Source organism: Chaetura pelagica, unplaced genomic scaffold (genome assembly GCF_000747805.2).
Source record: "Chaetura pelagica isolate M959 unplaced genomic scaffold, ChaPel_1.0 scaffold283, whole genome shotgun sequence".
NCBI lineage: Eukaryota > Metazoa > Chordata > Aves > Apodiformes > Apodidae > Chaetura > Chaetura pelagica.
Window position 1 is genome coordinate 1026824 of NW_009952688.1, and position 25818 is coordinate 1052641.

Sequence of the window (25818 nt, forward strand, 5' to 3'; positions counted from 1 at the left end):
GCATTTTACATTCTGTAGCTTGAGAACAGGGTTTCAGTAGCTGTGGCATTTATCAAGTAGACATCAGGCATGTAGGGACTCTGCAACAGTAAGTAACAGTGTTGTGCATTTCTTACACGTTATATTGTGTTGTCTCTAGTTTTTAAATATAGTTTCATAGATTAAATGTTTGTTTCATACTTAGTTTATTGTTGTTATTGCTATATTCTGTACTGTTTGGCAGTCAAGTGTATTGTAAACTTGAAGTTAAACAAGCTTCTAGCCTAACTGCAGGTAATGGCATCAGGAAACCTAGTTTCTTCATTGCTGACTTTGTTAGATGTGATATGTCATGAGATTCTAATATTTATTTTGTTTTATTTCTTGTAGACTTTAGTTTGAAGATGGCATCATGTCTCTATGAATGCCTTTGTGAGGCAGAACTTGAAAAATACTATCCCCATTTTGCTGCCTTTGGTCTTCAGAAGATTGATGAGCTTGCCAAAGTTTCCATGAAAGATTATACCAAACTAGGGGTCCATGACACGAATGACCGCAAACGACTCTTTCGGCTCATTAAAATAATCAAAATTATGCAACAGGAAGACATTGATGACATAAGAAAGCAAGATTTTCAACCAAGTGGCCTTTTCACTCAGCCTCAAGTGACCAGACCAGGTCCCCGTAGACAGCTGCATTTTGAGTCCTTCTTTGCAGAAAATGATGAAACAGTTAAAGACTCTAAATCTGAATCATATAGTTCATCTAATTTCAGTGCCAATGAGAAGAACGGTGTAAGGGAAATGTTGGGACAAATTCAACCACATGATTCAGAGCTGAGCAAATTAAATAGAAGAGACCTAAATACTCCTGGAATATGCACAAAAAACGATGTGAGCAGTCCAACAGCTTCTGATGACATTGCTTCTCTCCTGGGGGATTCTGAAGCTCCTATCATACAAAGAATAACTCATATTTCGGGATATAACTATGGACTACCTCATTCCTGTATCAGGTAATAATCAATTGTCTTTATTTTGCTGTCCTTCAAGTTAATAATTATTAATTCTCTCTTCATTGTGGAGGAGAATCTCTCTTTATCACCCCCAAATATGCAATCCTAATACTACAGAGCAATGTAAAATCTTACTGAGAAGAGAGATTTTAATAAGCACTTGAAACTCTCCAATTCTGGTAGAGGGAATTGGCTGAATTTCACCAGCTGCTACTTACCAAGGTTGTCTAAGAATAGTCTTCATTGTCTTTCAGGATTTAAGGCTTTGTTTTCTTAGCGTTTTGGCCAATCTTTCTTTTTCTTTCCAAGACTATCTTGCAAAATATTTTTTTTTCCAAAATATGTTGGTAAGTCTGTCAAGGTTTGCGCAGTAAAAAGGATATATGCTGTGATGGCTGTTTTTGTTTTTTTTAAAGAAATTTCCAAACTGGACCTTTAAAAAGAAACAGAATTAATACACTTGGGGTGGGATATAGACATTTTTAAAACACAGAATATTTTTTCCTGCAACAGAATCACATACCCCTCTCACACATACTGCCAACATCAAGCTTGTTGCAATGCAGTTGTGGCAGGGGGGTTTTAAAATGCAGTGAAGAAGGAGCTGAATGAAGCTGGGGCTTGTTCTGGGAAGGCTGCTATGAGATTTGATGCATGAAAGGATCCACGAAGCTAGAGCATGCAGTGGCAACTCCTATTGCATGTGAATGTACCCTGAGGAATGGATGCTATTGCCACTCTGGAAAAGGACTATGGTGATACAGTAGTTAAGCACTTAACCTGTGAAATGTAAGACACAGGTTTGTAACTCCCCTTTCCTGGAAAAAAAAAATCATTCCCACCTTTCAGAGAAGTGCCCTAGCCTCCTACATACATTGGCACCTAAGTGCATTCTCTGTCTTTTCAACAAGATGTAACTAAAAGGGCAGGATTTTAATAAATGATAAATTAACAAATTATAAAATAGAACCTAGTGGCTCAGCTAGATGAGTTCAGGTTTTTTAATCCTGCAACGGGGCTGTGTACTCCATTATTCTACTTTTGTTTCCTTGTTCTCTTTTTTTCCGAAGTACATTCTTTTGTGCCTGGCCTTATAGTTTGTGGGCTGCCTGCATCCTCCTCCTTGACATGTCTGAGTTTCTCTTTCTCCTGTTTTGACCACAGAATACATGTTGTGCATTCCAGGCTTGGGCCAGTCTGGTGGGGCTGGGGTTTGTGATTCCTGTTTTGCAAGTGCCTAATGCCTTCACTGAACCCAACCATTCTCATGTCACCTTATGATTTGTCCACTGTGAAGCCTAATCTAGTCTTGTCTGTGAGAAACACTGGAAAACCCTGGCATGATTTCAGATGGCAGGAAGATAAAGAGCTCTTTTAATATGCTTAAATGTATTTTGCACTAGCCCATAGCAAATAGCTTGTTTTTGTCAGTAGCAGACAGGCAGTAGTGAGTCTTCTGACCTATTGTTTCAGCAGGTGTCTAATGATCTGTGTCAAGATTTTTGTTTTTTCTAGTAATAAAAAAAAAAAAATGCTATAAAATGCAATTTCTATTTAAGAAAAGTTAATAGATAATAAAACTTCAGATTCAGCATTTAGAGTTAAAATGCATTCTGTTACCATACAAAATGTATTAATTAAGTGTGCCTCTGTACTAAAAAAAAATATGCCTTTTATCTCCTAAAAAGAGCCTCCATGTCTTCAGTTTTCCTCAGATCTAGCAATCAGTCTTTCCTCCTTCAAGCTCTCAGAGCACAACAGGATCTTTCTTTAGGTCACCAAATCCAGCCTCTGACATGAGAATTAAACTTCAGAGTCTCTGATTGTTGGCTGGACAACATTTGGTGCCTATTGGCATCTGTAGGCTCTCACTAGCTTCTGAAGCATCTTATTTCAAGTATCATTGCCTTTCTTTTCAGGGGACATCTAAACCCAGTACCTGATCCTGGTCTGTATGAGAAAGCTGGACTAAATTTAAGGGGACTCCATTTACAAGTAAAGATTACTTGTGTGTGGTCTTCAAAGACCATGTCTTGAGATTTATATCTGTATGTGTCATGCTTCTGGTGCATCACACAGCACAACAGCAATGTTGATACAAACTTGTGGTTATAGTAAGATATTCAGTAACTTGTGGGTTTCCTTTTAATTTACTAGATAACTAGTATATGTTAATTTTCAGTCACTACATTAAGAGATTTTGGAAGGGTATTTGGACAGCATGGCAGAAACCCTTACTTTGCACAAGTTGATCTTCGATTAGAATTATTTTTTTCTCACAAATTGACATTCAAATTCAGGCTGAGAAACATTACGTATTTGGCTGAAGACAGCTTGAAAAGTGGAAAGTTGGAATGTACACATTTTGGTTGAATTCAAGCATATTCTGTATGATGCATCACACAATGTAACAGCAGGTTGATCAATGAAACATGAAATGACCTCATGTCATGTCTGGAAGGGAACTGCAGTAGATTTGCCAAAACAGAAGAACACAACTTTGCCTGTGATCTGAAACAGCATAATTCTTTATGATAAAAGACCAAAGGGGACACAATTATGAGATCAATATTTTAAATTTTCTTTGGGCTGAATAGGAACATGGTGATACTGCCTTGTTTCCCAGTTTGAGTAATTTGCTGGTAACCTGTTTAACAGCCTGCAAGAAGAAGAATGATAGTCAGTACAAGAAGAAAAGCAACTAAATATTATACCCTCTTCTTTTCAAGATTTCTTCATACTTTTATCTATACACAATTAAATGACTAATCATGGCTGAATAATTTCAGCAAGACTAAATTTTATTGCATATGACGCCAGCTTCAATCACATGTTTGTGGACAAATGAAAATATGCCAGTTTAGCGACAAGTTCAGGAATGTAGCTGTATAAACACAACTATTCTTCTAACAAAAGTGCACAAAAGGCATTAGTCTATTAAGGAAAAGCATCAGAAAATTCACTGTGTAACAATGAGATGTGTTTTGGTGGGGTCTTTTTGTAAGCCATCAAAGACAGAAGTGTTTATCTGATAAAACTAACAGATTTATGCATAGTCTAGATTCTGTAGTAACCTGATTTTTGAAATGTGACCCTACACAACTGTTGTAGATCCAGTACTTCTGAGCAAGAGTCTCCATGGACAGAGAGTGAAAAAATCAGAGTGTGTGTCCGAAAACGTCCTCTAGGCCCAAGAGAGGAGCGACGTGGAGAGGTTAATATCATCACAGTAAAAGACAAAGAAACCCTGCTTCTCCATGAAAAGAAGGAGGCAGTTGATCTCACCCAATATATTTTACAGGTAACGTGCTCCACTTGAATGTTGTGTTTATGTGTCAGTCGTTTGCATGGTGGGATAAAGCAAGTTGTACTTGGAGTTTCCATAATGGAAACTGAAAAGCGCTATTTGCCCTTCTTGCACCGAAATAGGTGGTGGGCTCTGTGAGCTCAGCATAATGATATTTGAAATTACACTGGCTTATGCCAGCCTCTAGCAGAAAACCTGAGCCCAGAGTTTTAAGCCTCAAAAGCATGTCTCTTGCAGCTTTCTTTGCACCTGGCAAAACAAAAGCCTCTGCTATATGCCATGGCTGCAGGAGAATTGCCTGCTGCAGTCTCCTGATAGCTTTCTAGGGTACGTCAATGAGGAGATCCCTTTTCACTACTTAAGTTTTGTAGGTCTGTTCCAGTGAATCACATACACCCTCATTCCCTCCCTCCCTTTGTTCTCAAATGCTTTTGAAAATTAAGTTCCCTTTTGGTCTTTGTTTCTTAATCCTGAATTCCTTGTGCAGTCATAGTTCAAATTCTCAGTTTTGACTGACAGCACCAGGAACAGAACTGATTTCTAGAGAGCAGAAAGCCATTCTTCCTCTACTGGGTGTTATTTTTACAATCTGAGTCCTAGGAGCAGCAAGTATCCAGTAAGAATTCAGTTTGCAGCTCTTGAGCTGAGTTCATGGACCACTTTTTATGGTGTGACACCTGCAGCAACTCCACCCCACTCCCTCCATCTGACTACCTGTATTTGGCATTTATGCAGCTCTTATCACCTTCGTGTCTCTGTGCTGAAATTACTGCTAATTAATTTTGTTACATTGTACAGACAAATGAAGTATTTGTATCCAATCAATATAATCCAAAAAAAAGTATGCCATGGCAAAGGCTGTGTCTTTTCTATAGGATCCAGGAGAACTTTTCTGCTTCTGAATCTGGCTGCTCACCATGCCTCCATCTCTGGTTCCTATGGAAGGGACAGCAAGGGGTACAGAGCAAATGGGAGGTTGTGGGGTGTACTCCAGCTCCATGGCTGAGGACACAAACTGCAGGCCCAGCACAGAACACATGTGCCTTCTGAGCTGAATGAGGCTGCTGAGACCCCCTGGCTTAATCTCCTGCGAGCAAGTGTGGTTGGTTTGTGCATCACTGAAATTATTCTCAGTCCTAGAGATCTATCACCTTAATTTGCACTGTGGTGTGTTATTAGAGTGCAGTGTTAGACACCAGTCCATGGAGGCTCTTTTGAAAATATGATTGTTGTGACTGTCCCTACAAATGTTATTCTTAACCAAGATGGACCCCATCATGAAGTCTGCTGCATTGTTTACAGAGATCCTGCTCCTCTTGGTCAGATCTGGAGTGTGGGAAGTTCTGGGTTTTCTTGCCACCTTCTGGGATAATACAATCCAGCTTTGCTTCAGAAAAGCTTCTGTCTTCTGTGGCACAAAAAAATTGTAAGGCTGCAAAAAAATTAATCACAACTGACGACTGTTTGTGAGAGAGTCGAGAGTTGATTCTGAGTTCTTTTTATTGCTACAGTCTTACTGTACATCTATAGTGTAATTAATTTCAGGAATAGAAGAGGGTTTTCTTTATTAGCATTTTTCAGTTTTTTAATTGTCAGAAAGCTGTGGCATGTTCTGCTTCTGAATGATGGAATATTGAGGCAAGTTTGCTTCCCTCTTTTTTTTCTTTTTACTACCCTCAGTCCCTTGTTCACTTGTAATGAGGTGTTCCTACATTTGGCATGCTGCATGTTAAATGTGCTACATCACTTTGTACCTGATCCAAAGCCATATGAAGTCACTGAAACTTTTCACTGTCATGTAAAAAGATCATATTTATTTTTCAGCATGTGTTTTATTTTGATGAAGTCTTTGGGGAGTCATGTACCAATCAGGATGTGTATATGAAGACAGCTCATCCTCTCATTCAGCATATTTTTAACGGGTAGGGCATCAGTGCTTACATTTGTTATTTTTTGCTTTGTTGTTTTCCTATTTAATATGCTGCTTTAATTTTCCTTTACGCTTTCCATCTTTTCAAAAAAATACCTTCATTTCACCTTTGCCACATACCTTCCCTCTTTTAGAGTGTCTTGGATTGCGATTCTAAGAAAATAAATCAGGGAAAACTTTTTTCACATTTGGTGAGAAATCTAAATCGCAGAAGAAGTGAAAGTGGGACCTCAGGTACAATGGACACCATCGCCAGCCTAGAGTGAAATAACATGTGACAGGATTTCTTAAGTCTGCTCCCCACTGTAAAGGTTTCTGTGTGGTATAGCACACTCATCTGTCAGGAATAATATGACATCTTTCATGAGAGTGCTGGGGGATATTTTTGCATGTATTTGTGCAGATCACCGGGCAATAGATATTATTAATAACCTTGTGATTTATTTTAATGATTTATATTTGCTTAGAGGTTTAATCATAATTACATGCTTCCTGGTTAATGGCAAATTGATGGAGGCTTTACATGAGTTCATTTATTTTCATGTAAAGTGAAAGCTCAAAACTATGTTTTTGAGCCTTTGAAGGGAAGGATTACATATCCTTTCTGAAAAATAACAAAATGAAACATTCTCTTACTGAAGTATTGCCAGCAGAGACAGAGAGTCTCAGGAGAATGAGACTTAAAAGCTTCTGTGTAATAATTACTAAAGGCACAATTCACATTACAGCTAATCCACTAATGCCACCAGAGGAGATGCCACTGCTTTTTTTCTCAGCTTTCCCTAACTTTTCTGTCCCTCCTGCTGCATCCCCTTCACTAGCATTGCTCTCATTTGACACCATAGTGAGCTAATCTCACTGGCAAGACATTTTTCAGTGTGCTTACCACAGCCCTAGGTTTTGACCTGTATCTCCAGGAGATACTGAGCCAGTTAAGAAGGATTGGTTTTTAAGATAAGAGGGGAATAAATAATTTATTGTGTAGTAGTTTTTTGATTGATTCACTTTCCTGAATCTGTGACATTATACTTGTGGATTCAGTATACAAAGAGCAAGGATTGGGAAGGACATGTAAGCACATAGTAACATCAACCTAGATGGGTTTGAAGGGCAGTGGAGCCATGCCCTGAGACCTGCTTGGCATTTTATGTGCATTGCCATTACATGTTCCAGCATTACAAGATGGAACAATCTGGAATAAGCCAAGGCTGTGCTTTCAGTAGCTGGAGTAACTGAAGTGAACACCCCTCTGCCACTGAATGGGGATGGTCTTCTTCCTTGCCACCTACAAGACACATTCTCATAAGTTACATGAAGCCAATTTGGACGTATTTTGTGATCCTTTGTGAGGTACTCTAAATTCACTGAAACAGCAGAAAATGAGCTGGCAGAAAAAGTGGAAAGCTTTCTGTTGTTTCAGTGCTGTAAAGTCAAACATCAGAGCCAGCACAGGCAGGGGTGGGTCAGTGGGCAGGTCACACAGCTGGGAGCAGAGGAAAGGAAGAGCAAGATCTTCCTCCAGGCAACAGCAGCTCTTCAGATTGACTGTGTGCAGGATTGCAGCCTGAGACAAGTAACCTCGCTCAGTAAATTATACTGCTGGGGTGTTAATTGTCATCAAGTACAACGTGTGTTTATACAGAGCTTGAGTTGTGGATGTTTTGTGTCTCATGTCACAGTCAGTTTTCTCTGTGATTCATAGTCAGTAGGATTCCCATTCATAATCCCATGATACATCTGCAGTAACTAAACAGCTGGAAGAATAATGATGAATCCTTGGTTCCCTTAAATGGATTTTTGGCACCTGGAAGAAAGGAAGAGAGCCAGCACCCTGTCACATGCAAGTTCTCCATAGGACATGCTTGGGAACTACTGTTAAGTGTTTTGCTGTGTCCCCTATAAGATGGCAAACCAAAACCTCATGGCTAAGAGTTTGCTATAGATAGATACTGACATTGCAGAATATTTTAAATAGATGTGAATAAATTGTGTGAGACACTAAAAATATAGGTTATCTTCACAGAGGCAATGCAACCTGCTTTGCATATGGGCAGACTGGAGCTGGCAAGACTTACACTATGCTGGGTACTCACCGGAACCCAGGACTCTACGCCTTGGCTGCCAAGGACATCTTTAGACACCTGGAAGCATCACAGTCAAGAAAAGATCTCCTTGTTTTGATCAGCTTTTATGAGATCTACTGTGGACAGCTTTATGACCTGCTAAATGGAAGGAAGAGGTATTTAAATAAAAATAAGTTTTACTATAAACCTATGGTTATTAATCTGTTGGTTCCTGGATATAAATCAGTTACTGTTTCATGCAGTTACATTCAACATATTACCATTTCTAGTAAATTATATGTATTTCTTTAGGGTTGTCCCTAGGAGCTACTTAGAGAGGAGGGCAGAATCTGACACAAAATACAGTGACATTGATAGGGCTGCTGGTTTTTACTACCTTTGGACAGGCAGAACTAATGACAGGATGAGAGGGCATGTCCTGAAGCTGCTGCAGGGGAGGTTTAGGTTGGGTATCAGAAAGCACTTCCTCATGGAAAGGGTGATCAGACATTGGAATGGACTGCCCAGGGAAGTGGTGGAGTCACCATCCCTGGAGATCTTTAAAGGAAAGACTGGATATGGCACTTGGAGCCATGGTCTAGCCAATGTGGCAGTGTTAGGTAATAGGTTGATGGTCTTTTCCAGCCTCAATAATTCTGTGATTCTGTGAAATAAGTAAGAATAGAACATATGGTTAAGAGCTCATGATATTTTCCTTAGACTGTAACAATTTAATAGCTGAACATCCATAGCTTGAGAGAGAACCTTCTTATGGCCAGAAGTTCTTATGCCAACCATTGTGGAGTCCCTATCTTTACCTACTCAGACGTAACCTCTGGCTGCCCCTCCTGATGTGCCAGTGGGGCTTTGGCTCTTACCACTCTCCTAAATCTGAACATCCTGTTGATTTCTCACTTGTCATGCTTGACACTACAGTGTCTCCTCACCTGCTCCCTGAGTCCCTTTACCTGGCAACCCAGTGACTGAACTGGAGCAAACATCTGCAGGTGATGCTGCTATCACCCTCAGTACTAGCACCTCAGCTCCAAACTCGTTCGGGTGGACATAAACTCCTACAGGAGCTCCATCCAGAATGGAAACTGGGACAAGTACTTGGTATACCCGAAAATCACCATAGTTTGAAATCTCTAAATAAAATAATAGTCAGTTAAACCTCAGCAGTGAGATATTTTTAGAGTGATCTCTGAGGAACATTACTGGTCAGCTGGCCTTTAGCTGCTTGAGGGTAATACCCTGAGAGCACAGAAGAAGGAGGTTTTTCTGCCTAGGGAAGTGAGCATCTGTTCACAAAGGAAGCATCTATTTCTGTGCATGTGTGTTCCCTTTCTTCAAAATAGTTTTTAAGGAGCAGGGAGTGTAACCTGCTATAAGGAGCCAATTTACTAAGGAATAAAGTGTGTCCTGTTTTCTGCATGTTTGTTAGCTGTCTTACATGTCACTGAAGGAGAAGATTAAACTTCTTCCTGTGTGCATCATGTCTGTATTCTGAGTGATTCATAGCAGAGGGGCTCTGAAATCTGACTCTATGGGTGTGGCTTTAAAATCCTGTGCAAAAATCTTGAGAACTTGAGCAGAGCATAATTTACAGCCTGAACTTCCTAGAGAAGCCTGAGATGCAGTTTAAAGAGAGACAGAACAAGGACCTCTAAAATGTAAACGTGATCATCTACTTCCCTGCTTTATTATATTCCTGAACTAGCAGAAATACATGGCCAAAGTCTTTTTAACAGTGAGATGTCAGTGGTGCATGTTATGAATAAAACATAACTAACATAAAACTCCTCAGCTCTGAAAATACATGAATGACAGAGGTATTATTTTCCTAATCAGTAGCCTTGATTGCTTTTTCACAGTGTCACAGCACTGACAGGTGTTTTCATTGCTGCTATTTGAGAGTTCAGAAATCTCCTTTCTGCACTGTTTCATTTCAGACTTTTTGCAAGAGAAGACAGCAAGCACGTTGTCCAAATAGTTGGACTGCGGGAGGTTCAGGTGGACTCTGTAGATCTTCTGTTGGAGGTAACCTCTACATCTGAGATTATTCTTTTGCCCTCTACAGACTGGTTTGTTGATTTGAGATACATAATTTGCAGTGAATGTTATGTAGGGTGTAGTAGATGTGTATGTTCCTGTTTAAGGTTCTGAGACTGGCAGCCCCACCATACCACTGAGTGGCACTAAAAGAAGTGCTTTTTTTCAGTCAGCTTCTTGGGTCACTGTGACTTGTGTTAGCCACATGCAAGCTGTTGATTTACGGCTGTCACTTCTGCTGCCAATCGTTATGGAAATGTCTTTGCCAAGAAATAGACTGCTGTCACTATTCCAGGAATTAAATAGTGTCCCAGCAAGGGACTTTGAAAGCTGGATAAATATTTTCTCTCAGCGTGGTTTCTTCGGCTTCTGTTAACTTAAATTTTCTAGATAGGAGGGATGTGGAACAAAAGAGATAAATTTGAAAATTAATAGAGCTAGAAATTAGAAAATACTTACGGTTGAGATATTTATCTGAATTAGGATTAAGACACTGCTTAGGTAATGATGGGTGATTATGGCCAAGTATAATTAGGATCTTTAAACCATAGGTGACATCCAGTACAAACAAGGCTTCAGTTTTCCTTCCCTCCCTGGCTGAGACCTAAAAGCGCAATGGCAAATTTTCTGCATTGTCTTGCTGCAAACAAGCTGGTTAAATTGGCTTTTAATTTAGCTTGATTTTGCATAATTTAATTACTTTCTAAGTAAGGAAATGTAAATTACAAGTGCTGATAGTGTAACTGACTCATTAAAATTGGGATGGTGTTGCCTACTTACATTCCATTGAATTTTGTTTGTTATCTCCACATTAACTCCAAGCTTTGGGGCATGCTGGTGATGCTTCTGTAAAATAGAGTGTAAATTTGCTATGTGGCTGATGAACACATTGCTCTGTATCACATTGCTCACACAGATTAATTTATTCTTAAGATATTTCAAGGAAAAAAGTATTTTTATATAATCTACAGGCCCTTTTGAACACGGAAGTGTCACTGGTTTGACTCAGAGCTCCTGAGTAATCTGCAACAGTTTTATGGGAAGAATCTTGAATACGTCCCTGGTTATTCACTGGTCATTGATGTTGGCTTTGATTCAGAAATTATCTGCACTAAGACAGTGCTGAGGAGCTTTAGCAGTTGGTTAGGTTGCTGGTTGAGAACTGGCCACTGAAAGGCAAGGATAATATTCTTACTAGCAGAAACAGAATTATGGTTTTATGAATGCCCTGCTGCAGTTGCTGCAAGACTTTCTGTAGCAGTCCTTAGAAGTTTTTAAAAGAGAATTACTCAGATTTGTATCTTGAAGAGCCCTTTTCTTTCTGTCTTGTCTCTCTTTCTTGTTTGCTTGCTGTATTGAGTATAATTTATCTTTTAGCTTTGTTATTTACTCTGGCATAATTCCTTTTAGTTGCCAAAGTGGAGAAATGTTTTGGCACTTTGTATTTTGTGTGAGACTTTCTGGATAACATTAGAAAGTGAAATTTTGAAAGAACACCACAACCAGTCCATCTCATGAGTCTCTTAGGTGATATCTACAGTATTTCTTTCATTGCTGCCATATTTCCCCCCCCCACCTCCCCAATTTCATAGTCTTGATATTTTGCAAATCCAATTGAATGTGTCACTGCAAGCCAGTACATATAGAAAGTTCTGAAGGAAACATCGGAAGGCATCCAGTCTAACTTATCTGCCTTGCACCAAATTTTAAGGCTGTAATGAACCATTTCTCCTTGTTACCTCCTCTTAGAACAAGATAGCTTTCTGAAAGATTGTGGGTTCATTTACTATTTTCTTGGATTTTGTCCCCCCTTATTTTGCAGGTGATTTTGAAGGGGGGAAAAGAACGTAGCACAGGAGCTACTGGAGTCAACTCTGATTCCTCCCGATCTCATGCTATCATCCAAATCCAAATTAAAGACACGGCCAACAGGACATTGGGAAGGTAAGATGAGAACCAGGAGTGCTCAGGGCCAATGAAGTCAAGCCCAGGAACATCCAAGAGGCAAAGAAGAGGTGTTGGGTTAGTGAGCAGCTGTGAGTTAAATCAGAAGACAGGTTCAAAGGAACTTAGAAAAGTTTCACAGTCCTTTCTCTTTTCCCAGGGAGAGCACTTAAGCCACATCTGTGAAGAGCTTTGTTAAACTTGCTTGTAAAAATTTCCAGTGAAGGAGTTTAGCAATCAAATCCATCTCTTCATCTTCAGTATTAGAATGCTTTTCTTGTCTTGGCATGAATCTTCCTAAAGGTAGATGTCTGCAATGGGCACATCCACCTATGAGCTTGTCACCTTTGAGGTCAGTAGAAAGTAATAGTAATTTCTGGGATCCAACTCATGCCATTCTGCAAAGTCACCTAAATTAGGTCAGGTGGATTTGCCCCTCAAAGCACCTCTGTCCTGCAGTTGACTACAAAGGCATCCTGGGATGACTAGCTCAGGTGGAGATGATTCCATTAGAGATGTTTGGGTTTGGTCAGAGGAAACCTAGTACCTCACCTAAACCTGCCTGACAGTTTGAGAGTGTGACTCTGATGCTGTCTGCAGCAGACAAAAAGAGTAGTTTACATCCTCTTGTGGCAGCCATTTTATGTATTTGAAGACTGTAGTTGTGCCTGTTCCCAGTCATCTTTTTTCCAGACTAAGCAGCCTCAAGAAACAGGTCTGAGGAAAGAGGTCTAGGTACCTGTATTACTGCTATGTGTCAGAAAGCCATGCTGACACACCCTTCCAGCAAATACCATGCAGTCTTTCTTCTTGGGATCTAATTATTTTAAATATAAGGCAAACTTCTGGAAGAGCCACAACAAGAGGAGAGAGGAAGAGTCACAAATAGAGGAGAGAGGAAGAGGCAGAGCAGGCAGGCTTAGAAATAGAAGTACAGTGGTTATGTAGGTGTGGCATGTGTGCCATTTGTTTTTGTTACTGAAAGTGAGGTGGAGCTGGAGTGGGAAAAGGATCCCAACACATGTCTTTAAGAGATATGTCTGGGGTGTTTCAGAAAATGAAGGGCAAAGACAAAGGTACAGTGCAACAGTCAGTACAGCAGCTGGCACCCAGAGCAAGGGAACCTGAGAGGGAGTAATGGAGTTCTGTGGAAGGGAGGGAAAAGGAACACTGAAAACTCAGTGTATTGCTTACTGTACTGGAAATTTCTGTTCATATTGCCCTGAATGCCTATTTGACAGGGCAGTTATCTGTTTCACCTGGCAGGAGAATCAAGAAACTTACAAATTCTTTAACTGTGTTCTTAGGAAGCTACAAGGACAGCGATTATCTGGAGAGATAAATGTGTTGCACTATAAGCAGCTTACCCTTTAAACCGTGGAGCACTCCCATCACACACAATTACACTTTCTGCTACAATAGTGTTAGTGCCAGGGTGCTCTGACACTGTTCCTGCTCTGTGCTTATTTTGGTGCCTCAGAGATTTCCAGTGCATATTTCTTTTTGTTCAAAAGTAGTTATTTCTAATCATTCTTCTGATGTCATGGGTTGCAGCCCTCTGGTTTAAAAAAGAAATAGGAAGAAAAAAAAAAGGCCCTAAGATAAATGCAACTTTGTTTTTTCTAGGATATCATTCATTGACTTGGCTGGCAGTGAAAGGGCAGCTGATGCCAGAGATTCAGATCGACAAACAAAGATGGAAGGAGCAGAAATAAACCAAAGTCTTTTAGCAGTAAGCTACTAGCATGTCTGGGGATAGTTTTGTATTTAATTACTAGTATGTGCTTTAGCATAAAAATTAATGACAGATAACATACCTGTGTATTCCCTGAGGGAAAACAATAACCAAAGTACGAAGTGTGTCTAGTTTTTCTCATGCCTGAACAACTATTTAAGAGGGAAAAGATTTTGTGATTAAAAGAAAGTGTTTTTAATCCATTGTTACAGCTACCCAGGTAAACACAGCATGGAGACAGTTAGGTATGGGGTAGTAAGTGTCCTACATTTTATATAGAAAGTTTTGTCCCTTTTACTTGCAGAGAATACTGGCTGAGGATTGCCATATTTGTTCCATAACAGCACTTCTGTTCCCACTGCTTGTTTTCACCACTTGAACTCAGGCTTCTCTTTCAAATCCGGAGTAAAGGACTTAAATACCCAAAAGCATAGAAACTAGCACAGGGAAAAAGGCATTTAGTGCAAACTGTCTTTTGTAAATGTACACGGTTACATAAAGAGGGACAAAGAGCACGGAAATGTTATCCAAGGTAAAGCAGAAGTGCCTCTAAGTATAAATTGTACAGAAGACTTTGCACCTCCTTTAATTCAAATGTACAAAGCTCACTGATGACTGAGGCCTTCTTTAAGTGAGACTGAAGGTAATACACAATCAGTGAGTATGAGTCAACAGTGCAGAAGGTAGTGCACAAAACTGTACCTCTTAATGAGCTGCAAATAAGAGGTGCTTTGCTCTGTTTTGAGAATGTAGATTGTTCCTTTGCACAGAGGCTTTCCTGCTGTGCAATATTAGCATTCATAATGGGACAGGATGTAAAGTGAATGTTTTTCTGTTCTTCATGCTTTCTTGAGTACTTGCTGGTGAGTAATTGACTAGCATGGGGAGTCAGGACCTGGATAGACAGGATTCCTGAGAAATGAGGCTTAATGTAAAGCCATGGAGCTCTTTTAAAAAATCTTTAAAATCAGTATGTGTGTAATTTTGGTATTGTGTGAAGCTGAGTAAATACATAGGCAGTTTAGCGTAGTGACAGAATCAACTACAAAAGGCATCTTTGGTAAGTCTGCATGACCTGCAGCCTGTAAAACCTAACTCTGCCTTCGATGATCATAATGCTGTCATCAGGCCTTAAAACACATGGAGTTTAAAGTCAGCTGCTGGTTTGAATATTTATGTTGATTCAAGCAAAAGACATTCAGGCACTGCAACTATGAGAAGGAGAATAAAAAACTAGAATAGTTTCATCTCTTGCTTGTTAGAAGTGTGTTTTTTAATAAAATTCAGTAAAAGTGGGAAATACATGTAATTTTAAGTGGGATATGTAGAAAAGTGGCTTCATGCTAGTAGCACCATGACAATACTGTAATCTGCTTGTTTTTCCTTTTGTATTTGCTCTAAATTCCTTGTCTTAAGGTCACACAGTCCATTTCTGCCAATTTTAATCAGCATCCTGGCATGACATGGAGTGTGAGGCTATTGTGCTTATTCCAGGGGAAACATGCCAAAAAAGGTGCACATTTTTGAATTGGAACATGCCATCTTTTTCCAAGGCTGGTAATAAATCAATGTTTGTTCAAGGCTGCAGGCTACCTCTGCTGATGGCTATTAACAACACGAAGATGTGATGTGTTCTGTGACAGGCAGAGGTGTAGCTAGTTGCTCACTTCTGTTAGTTCTAATGGGAATTCTGTCTCTGTGTCTCCATTCCTTGGGTATTCCATTGCTACATTCTTATTGTTCTCTGTACAGTTCTTATTAGCCCATCCAAGATCACAGTGACATGTTTGTTCAGACAGAAAGGCTGTATCTAAGCTACCTTCTGAGCGTGGGCTTAAACCCAGCTCCCCCCACAGCTAATTGCTTGGTCCTTTGGTTGGGTTTGGCACATTGCACTGGTGTGCAGAGGAAATGTCTTGAGATCAGCTGCCTTCTAACACAGCCCAGTGTACCCATGCATAGATGGGACACCTGGATTGCAGATTACAGTCATGGGGAGGAACATGCGCTTACTGGCTCATGCTATCTCTGACTAAGGTATGAAAATATTGCCAGAGTGGCATAAGAAATTCATACTGCTGTTGTCCAGAGTGTTGGGTGATTTTTTCAGAAGGGGAAGAGCTTCTTTTAGAAGAAAGAAGTGTAAAAGAGATGGATCTCAAAAATCTCAGTTCTGAGGTATTAGAATCTGGGGTTCAGCTGCCCTGCAAGCAGCAGCATAGTCTGCTCAACACCTAGTCTGGCTTCTAGCTTGTTAGCCATGGCTCAGGCAGGTGCACAGTAGCATGGAGCTCTGTGTGTGCTGAACATGTGTGTGTTTACTCAGCTCCTTGGGTTTTGTACAGCACCCAGAGCTGGCAGTCAGGGCTGGCTGGCTCCCTGCTGCAGCTTTCCTCTCCTTAGTGCAGCTCAACCCTGGTACCTGAATGAGCTGGAGCTGGATCCATGTGGCTGTGGCAGCAGCAAACTCCCCTTGCAGGCGACATCACAGTCAAAAATGCATGAGGAAAATATTAAATTCATAGGTCAGGCTTGATGCAACTCAGTTCTTTTCCAGTGTGTGATTAATGTTTTTCCCACTCTGTTTTGTTCCTTTTTTTTTTTCTTTCTTTCCTTTTTCTTTTTTTTTTTTTTAGCTAAAGGAATGCATTCGGGCACTGGATCAGGAACATGCACATACTCCTTTCCGGCAGAGCAAGTTAACTCAGGTAAGACCGGGAGAAAGGCAACAGCAGAGATTTTCCTGAGGAGGATGAGGAAATAAAAAATAATAATTAAAAAAGACAGGATTTAATAACTGCTTTTAAAGTGTTGAAGAAAAGAGAAACGCATTACTTTTCTAAGCATTAATTTTGAAGATAAACACAGAATTAAGGCCAACTGCCAGTTCCCCTAGTCAGTCCTGGAGACTGACATGGTAGAAACCAAATAAACCAAATGCTAAAACCAAACAGACACCCCAAATGCAGCCTTCCAGCCTCATTCAGTTACCATCTATGGCCACCCACCCTGCAACCAATCTTGCATCTCCTGTGCAGTAACAGTCATAGGACATTTCATCAGCATTTCTTCACTTGAGCTGTAACATATGCTTTATCCCTCAAAACATATGGGCACCCTTGTTCAAGGCTTGTTCAGAGCCTCAGTTAACACTGATATTAATTTTAAGTTGTAACCAAAGGACTACAAGACAAATTGAGACAAGCAGACTACATTTTTTAAAAAAGAGAGTAACTGTGCATCCCCTGACTTTTGTTAAGCTGCCTCTGTACACATTGCTAATTTACAGGAAATGCAAGGCAGCTTAGCCTAACTTTTTGTAAATTCTGAGCTAGTTAAATAACTTTCCCTCGTATATTGTGTAAATTATGAGCAGGCACAGGTTTGAAAATAAATACATTAATTGCTAAGAATCTTATTTTTTATTTCCAACTCTAGGTGCTAAAGGATTCTTTCATTGGCAATTCCAAGACATGTATGATAGCCAATGTATCACCCAGCCACATAGCTACAGAGCATACCCTGAACACTTTAAGATATGCTGACAGGTAGGTGATGAAAGCCAAGGTGAAAACATAAAGAAAAAAGTAATATATGTTGTTTGTGATTACGTTTTATTTTGGTTGCATTGGAAATGTTGTTTTAGGCAAAAAATGCCTTTTTCACAATGCAAACAAAATCTTCACCTGTTTTAAATTTGGTCTTAAAATTCTCTAGGTCTTGTAAATCCTTTTTGATGGCACCTTTTAGTGATGGAAACACCACTGCTCCCTGAACTGCAGGATTGCAGGAATCAAAAGTTTGTTTTAGTTTTGTATTGTAGTTCTGCCTGGGATGTCTGCAAGTCCTTCACCCTCCCTCCTGCACAGGAGGAAGTAAATTACAGGCTGTGCAATGGGAGGGTTAGGGGGACAGGAGTCAAGGAAGCATTTGAGGGAGAGGGTGATAACAGCTAAGCAGCTCTTCACAGTTGCTGGGATGGATCTGATCCAGGAGAACTGTAGCCCTGTACACAGATCAACTGAGCTAATTAGCCCCACTCCAACTACTCCAAAAGCCCTAGTTTGTGTCTTGTGGGACTCTACCATACACTGTGGAGAGTACCAGCTTTTCTGGAGCTGGCACTGTGCCATGCTGCATTATAAAGTGTGGAAATGGAACCCCCTTGCACTGAAACAGAGGTCACCTTCTCTCATTTGACCTGTCACTGTTCAAGGAAGCACCTCAAAATGCTGCTATAGACCCTTCCAGAAGTTCAGGCATTTTGGCAGGGAGGTTGTGATGCCCACATGGATCACTGACAGTTAAAAAAGAAATAATTACATTAAATTCAGTGTTTAACCTTAATATGTGGAAACATTAGGTTGTTCTAAAGACACAGTTGTTTATCTGAAAGCATGACATCTTCTAATGCCAGTCTCATTTATAGGGTCAAAGAGCTGAAGAAAGGGATTAAATGTTCTCCCCCTGTCACAAGCAGGCGTCAGACAGCTGGAAACGTATCTCCAAAACGTGTCCAAAACCCTGGAGAAAAGAGCTCTCCAAAGAAAGTGAAGCTAGGCCTCCAGCATCCCTCAAATGCCACAAAAGCAAAGGCATGTCCCACAGGACTCCAGCCACCGAGTGTCCCTTTCACCTCTACTCCCAGGGGAATGACCAAAGGACATGCCTACAAAGGAAGTCCCAGCACACCGTGGTTCCATCAGCCTAGCCCAGTTAAGGGAGTCCTACGGATTGCACATCCCCTGAAGAAGAAAACTGAGGACCTGTCCCCCCACTCTGAAAAGAACTCCATTGTGAAGGATTTCATCATGAAAAATGCTGCCACAACAGAAACAAAAGAGAGTGCCCAGAGAGGCAAATATATACAAGACAGACCATCTGCCCAGTGCCTAAAAGTCCAGACAGTGCAACCTGTTCAGAAGCAGCTTGTTTCTAGAGATGATACCTCCTTTGGAGATAGAAATCCGCCTTCTAACACCAGACAGGAGTGGGGAAACACCTTTGCTAAAGAATATGTTGAAGCCTGGACAAATGTGCCTCCACTTCAGAAGGAAAGAGAGGAGCATTTACGTCTTTATCACCAACAGTTTCAGCAGCCACCTATTCTACAGCAAAAATTGAACTATCAACCTCTTGAGAGGTTTCTAATGCAATACAAGCCCCAGGAGATTCAAGTGAAGCAGGAGCTGACCCTTGCACCCACAGAGGTACAGAGCAAAGAGGGGATGCAGCTGGAAGATCTGGATGACAGTGATTTCAGTGAAGATTCGTTCTCACCTGTCAGTAGTCAAAAGAGTGTGAAAAGAGGCACCAACAAATGCAGCCAACCTTCATTTTTCCTTCACCAAAGAGAACAAGGAACCAAAGAAGAGCAAAAAGGCCAGAAGCGACAGGATTTATTTTTTAAATATGAAATACCCATGCAAGAACATGAACTTGATGGCAGCTGGGATTGTAGTGAGGGCAGCCCAAAGACAGAGGAATCCATTAAAAATACAGGCTTCAGCAAAACACCATCAGACTGGAGCTATGACTCAACTATTGAGTCTTCTCCAAGCAATACCGCAGAAAAACCTTACTGCCTGCAGGAGGATCCTGCTTATAACTGGAAAAATGGCCAAGATTTTCTAGCTGATCCCAAACAGTACAAATCCAAACACAGATGTCTCGTTTACTCTAGTGAAGCTACCTTAATTCCAGAAAAGGATGCTTCAAAGTCACATGTTTCTCCTGTATTAAAATCAGGAACTCAAGAGTGTGAAGAGATTGACCTCCAGCACGAAGAGAATGAAGATTCCACTTTGGATAGACAGGCTGCCCTTGAACATGTAAAATGGAAAGCTTGGGAAAAGGGAGTTAACCATTGTGGACCTTCCAGTTGTTCCTCAGAATTCTCTTCTGATCTAGTGGCCCCTCTCACAGTATCTCTTCTTGACTACAGGGAAACAACTGACACAGAAAAAGTGTCTTCTAACCAAGAGAAGTCCCCCCGTGTGAAGCAGATGCCAGACAGTTCGAACACACATGTCCCCCAGGACAGGGTTGAGGAGGAAGGCTGGCAGTGTACCACAAGCAGGGCTCTGACAGACAGTATGCTGGAGCTGGGGGAGCAAAGGCACCATGGGGGAAGGCACTGTGCTTCCCCTCAGCCAGGGGACAAGTGGCTTCCAGCTGCCTGCTGTGATGTGGAGGCGTGCTGCTGCCTTCTGGGCTTGGGTTCATCAAAGCAAGGAGCTGCTCAGGGCTTATTCGCTGGATGCGACCTGACAGGAACATCTGCAGCTGAGTCTGCAAGCTTCAGGGGAGACAGAGAAGGTGGTTTGTTTCTCAGTGACTCAATGTGCAAAGAATACTCAGGTGGCAGACAGTGTGATGCTGATGTTGAAGATAATACTGGTAATTCAGGAAAATCTAACTCAAACCAAGGACCTGGTGTTGAGCCCATGGCTCAGGAAATAAATGCTGATATGCCTGAAAAGAGCTATTTTTCAGGTGCTTCATGCTTCCTCAGTGTGGGACACATGGAGTATGCAGTCCAGCCTCCCTCTCAAGAAAGCAGCCTGCTGCTGCAGCCCAGGTCAGGACTGCAGCATGAGGACATCAGTCCTTCTGAAGACCCAGCCAACTCATTGCTCAGCAGGGAGGAAACAGGGCTGGTGAAGAACAAGTTAATGCAGAGTACTTTTACACAAGAGGCTTTGGCTGCAGATTCCGGATTGGCAACCAAAGATGTTAACCTACTAGGAAATGCAAAGAGCCCCACAGGTGTGTCCAGCAGCAGCTCTCCAACTGCTACATCAGAGATAGGAAAATGGCAGAGGAAAGCCCTGGAAAAGGCACAGTAAGTCTTGCTCATCACCAAAGTTTGTCATGAAGCTTAGAAATTCTAGACGTGTGATACATTTGCCTTTATTTATGTATCAAACTCATATGTACTTTAAAAACTGATGAGAACTCAATCTATGAAGTAGTTAATTAATAAGAGTAATGAATATTTGTAGTAATTATCTTATCAATATATGATTGCTTGTTATTTAGTGATATTTTAAAATCTAACAGAAAGCCAATTATTCTCTTAGAGCTTCCTAGGATAATGCTAGAGGAATTAATATTATAATACAAACTGCAGTTCTCCATAGCTAGTTGAATTTCTATAAGCTCTAAATTACCTACAATATATCAAAACCTCCCATCAATAATCAGATGATAGCTGTTTCATCCCTCTGGAAAGAAAACCAACTGGAGTGCCTGTGCAGTCCCTGAAGATGTAAAACTGTATGAGCTGCCTCTGTCAGCTCCCAAGGAGCTGGACTGCATCTATGTGACTGGAAATACGTTGTTGGTCAAATAACTTGCTTAGAGGAATGAACAGCCATGCTGCCTTCCCTCTTGCCCGGTTTGCACCAACGTGACTTATAGCTTCATGGTTCTAAGCCATACCACACACTGATTAGACAACATTTTTCCTCCTGCATTTCCCTGTGGTAAAAAGCTGTAGGTGCCCCTCTCCTGCCTGTGCTAACAGGAGGTGGTCACTCCTCTCTGAGCAATCTGCAGTTCTCAAGGGCAACTTTAACCCCAAACCAGGGCAGTCCACCTCACTTCTGGGAGCTTTAGTGTGCACTTTCTGAATGCCAGGAACATGGGATAGCAAGGCTTCTTCTGGGGTTTTCCTCCTTCTTAAAGGTTTAATGAGGCCAACAGTAACTGTAGATAGCACAGCAGGCTGTGTAACCAGAGGAATATTTTATGTTAATCAGACAGGCTGTAATTCGGGCCCATCGGCAGCAGCTGGATGAAATGGCATCCTTGTGCTTCAAGGAAGAGTGCTTGATAAATCAGATGTCAGCAATGGTAAGTGTTTCAGATGATGATTCAGTGCCTGGTGAACCTGTATACATTAATCTTAGTGATTATTGACTTAAATTAGTGATGCAACATTCCTTGTCAGCTCATCCTCTGATGCCTCCCTGAGTCCTAGGAGAGGCTGCTCATTTTCAGTACCTGTTGTGTCTTTGCCAGTCTCCACAGTGCCAAGTCCTTGGGGAAGAAGGAGACTGAAGGGCCAACTCTGGACTCCTGTCTCTGATAAGACAGATTTCTCTTATCTTGTATCACGGGTGCCAGACTGTACCAAACTCAACATCTTTTCATGTGACATTTTTCTCCTTACAGGCTGGAGCAAGTAAGTCAGTACCACAGAAAACAGCACATCCCTAGAGCATGACACTGGGATGTCACCATTGGTGGCACAGTGCCACCTTTCCTCTTCATCTGGCAGCCCCTTGCCTACCACACTGCAGATGTGCCAACGCCCCACTCCTGTGCTCAAACCGCTGCGACTTGCTCTCTCACAGGCTCTTGTCTTTTGTCACTCGAGTCTTTTTTGGCTTATCCTTGTCTCAGATGACAGTGTAGGCTGGATCTAAAGACTGGCACCTGCATGGCCCCACTGCTAGACAGACAAATCCCAGTTCTCTGTTTCTCCTGCATCTCTAGAGAGATGCATGTCACAGCTGTGTATGAAATCTCATTGCTCACCCAGACTGTTGACATTTCCCAGTGAGAACTTTCTGTCTCCCCAGGGCCCTCATCTTCTCAATAAAGCTAAGGTCTATCACTGCGTTACATTATCAAACCATTTCAGGTCCTATCACAGTTCAGCTCCAGGGACTCTTGCCTCAGGGCTTTCCGCATGGAGATGCCATGTGGATTGATGGGCCAAGGCCAATTGTGTGAAGGTCAACAAGGCCAAGTGCTGGGTCCTGCACTGGGGTCACAGCCGCCCCAGGCAGCACTTCAGGCTTGGGGAGGAGTGGCTGGAAAGCTGCCCAGAGGAAAAGGACCTGGGGGTGCTGCTGAACAGTGGCTGAACATGAGCCAGTGTGTGCCCAGGTGGCCAAGAAGGCCAACAGCATCCTGGCTTGTGTCAGGAATAGTGTGGCCAGCAGGACCAGGGCAGGGATTGTTCCCCTGTGCTCAGCACTGGTGAGGGGGCACCTTGAGTCCTGTGTTCAGTTCTGGTCCCCTCACTACAAGAACATCAAGGTGCTAGAGTGAGTCCAGGGAAAGACAGTGGAGCTGGTGTAGGATCTGGAGAACAAGTCATGCAAGGAGAGGCTGAGGGAACTGGGGTTGTTTAGTTTGGAGGAGAGGAAGCTGATGGGAGACCTCATTGCTCTCTATAACTACCTGAAAGGAGGTGGGCGTTGGCCTCTTCTCCCAAGTGAATAATGACAGGACCAGAGGAAATGGCCTGAAATTGCACCTGGGGAGCGTTTAGATTGGATACTAGGAAGAATTTCTTTACCGAAAGAGTGGTCAGGCACTAAACAGCCTGCCCAGGGAGGTGGTGGAGTCACCATCCCTGGAGATGTTAAAAAACCATGTAGACATGGCACTTCACAGCATGCTGTAATGGGCATGGTGCATGTTGGTGTGTTGTTGGTTGGTTAGTTTGGGTTTGGTTTGTTGTGGAGTTTTCTTTTCGGTTTTTTTGGTTTTTACCTCCTGGGAGGACAGTTGGACTCAGTGATCTTAGAGGTCTTCTCCATCCATGACATTTGTGAGGTTCTGTGATATGTGGTTCACTTGTTGTGATGTGTGATCAGATAACATACAGAAATTCACAAAACAGCACAAGAGCCATAGACTGTATCCGTTTTTTGTCAGAGAATGCAGTGATAGAAAGCAATCCTTTTGGTTTTGGGTTTTTTTTCCTTGTTTGTTTTTTCAGCTTAAATAATCTTTTGAGATTGTTCTAGGTCTGTTGTTCATTGGACAGCATTTCCCCCCACCCCATTGTTTATTTACCCCTTGCAGCAAGCAATCATTTTCTGTCTAGCAGGGTTATGACAAGCTTGCTGGGCCTCCCAGCAGTGTATGAATAACTTTTATCCTGTAGTGTTATTTCACAGCATCACCTTCTTTTGGGCAATGACCTCGGGTTGGACTTCCAGTATCAGTTTCTCTCCTCACACTCTCCCCAGATGGTTCCAACTTTTCCAGCCATGAAACTTTGGCTGCAGGAGAGATTCCTGACAACACTGGCCACATACTGAACCAAGCAGTATTTAAAGTGCTTAAGAAAAACAATCCACAGCAGCTGGATTGGTCTTCATTACAGCCATGATGTCCCTGCAAGATACAGATGCAGTGCATGAGATCACTCTAGTTTTGCCAAATAAGTCTTTGAATGATTGATTTTCATGCAGTAGTAGCAGCTGAGGTCCCCAGCCCCAAGCATGCTGACACCTTCCAGCTTCTTGGACACTGACCAGTGAACACATGCACCAAGCTTGTCTCTCAGCTGGAAAGCAGAACAAGTCCGAGTGCTGCTTTATTAATTCAATCCCTATTTAAAAATAACTGCTTCCATTTCAATTTTAATCACGTTTTCATAGAACTTTTTATCCGTGTGGCAGGTTGCTAAGGAAGGTGGTGGTTAACTCTGCTGAGGCTAGGTACACAGCTGATGTTTTTAATGTGAGATCTAGCAGACCTGTATCCATGCAGGATTTGGACTGGCCCTGTGACCTGATGTGAAGGAATCCCTTCTGTCTCCCAAGAATGTGCTATTACACCAGGTCAATAAGTGGCCCAACTCACCGTTTATTTTCATGATTGCTGGATCCAACAGTAGAGGTGTCAGGAACAGAGTTCAGCAGATTGTGAAACTGCACATCAGATGACCAGCCCCTGTACCAAACCTTTGAAAAGCTAACTAGTGCAGAGGGTGATAGCAGGTGCTTCACATGTTTATTTTAAAACCATTGCATTAGCTGTAATTTCACTAACAGATAGAACTACCAGAGTAAGTGAACCTCAGTATTTAGAGGCAGTGACCTTTGTCTGTGAGGTTCAGGGCTGGCATAAGGAAACACTGACTTACCTAGTACACAGCAGAATGGGAAACCTGCTTTTACGTAATGCTGCAGTGCATAAAGTATGCTAATTTTCTCCAGCCTACTGTTCTTTGCTAAACGTTCCTTCTGCCTTCCTTGACAGGATTTTCAGAATTTCATGACCAAGCTGGATGAAATCTTGGTACTGAAGTCAAAGTGTATCCAAGCAATGCGAGCCCAGCTTCAGCTCCATTTAGCCTCTCCTGGAACTGATGTGTCGCTGCAAACGCTTCCACCAGTTTAGATTTTCTTTGCTTACAAATGCCCAAGAACAGCTACAGAAACAGCCAGTGCTTTGTCACACTTGGTGCTGCAGAGTGTGGGTGGGTAGGGGATAGCTTTTGGTTTGATGTTTGTGATTAGTGTGCCTTTTAGATAAGGATGGAGAGAATTCTGAGTAAATGAAAGCTAACTACGTGGCACCACAAGCTTTTGTATTTCCTTAATACAGTAACCCATGTTCTTAAGAATAACAATTCAGCAGCTCTAAAAATCTCACCAAGCAGTGGGCAGTCCTGTCCACAGTATTCACAGCAGTTTCTCAAATGTGTTGCCAAGAAAATGAGGGGAGGAATTAAAAAACACTTTGAAGCCAAACACAGTTCTGAACAGAACTGCTCAAAAGCTACCCAGAAAAGTGTGTGTAAGTAGGAGCCAGGAAGGAGGCAGGAGCCACTGTTGAAGTACACTAATGTAACTAGACCATAAGTAAATGGAAGTCAAGGTAGGGCAAGAAATGCTCTTGCTTTCAGAAGGGAAGCTACTGTCACAGTTGTTCTTGGCTTGGGCCTAACACTCCAGAGCTCCTGAAAGAAGTGGCTTAAGTCATGGGTGGTTTAGTCGGGACTTGGTACTTAAGGTTCATTTAGTATGTTAATAAGCATGT

At 41.7% G+C, this 25818-nt stretch overlaps 1 protein-coding gene across 1 annotated transcript; it reads left to right on the forward strand.

Annotated features, from left to right (window-relative positions):
* The first annotated feature begins 383 nt into the window (after positions 1–383).
* On the forward strand, positions 384–25176 carry KIF24 (kinesin family member 24). The gene is made up of 12 exons (XM_009993796.1): positions 384–994; positions 4106–4295; positions 6126–6223; positions 8255–8470; positions 10247–10334; positions 12169–12290; positions 13917–14022; positions 16662–16733; positions 17464–17573; positions 18455–20869; positions 21789–21882; positions 25036–25176. The coding sequence occupies exons 1-12, from the start codon at positions 384–386 to the stop codon at positions 25174–25176; spliced, it is 4263 nt and encodes a 1420-aa protein (XP_009992098.1).
* Positions 25177–25818: the final 642 nt, after the last annotated feature.

Coding starts and splice junctions, on each gene's coding strand:
- KIF24 (XM_009993796.1), top strand. CDS start 384: ATGGCATCATGTCTCTATGAATGCCTTTGTGAGGCAGAACTTGAAAAA. Junction 6,224..8,254: donor ATTCAGCATATTTTTAACGG/GTAGGGCATCAG, acceptor TTATCTTCACAG/AGGCAATGCAACCTGCTTTG. Junction 17,574..18,454: donor ACTTTAAGATATGCTGACAG/GTAGGTGATGAA, acceptor TCTCATTTATAG/GGTCAAAGAGCTGAAGAAAG.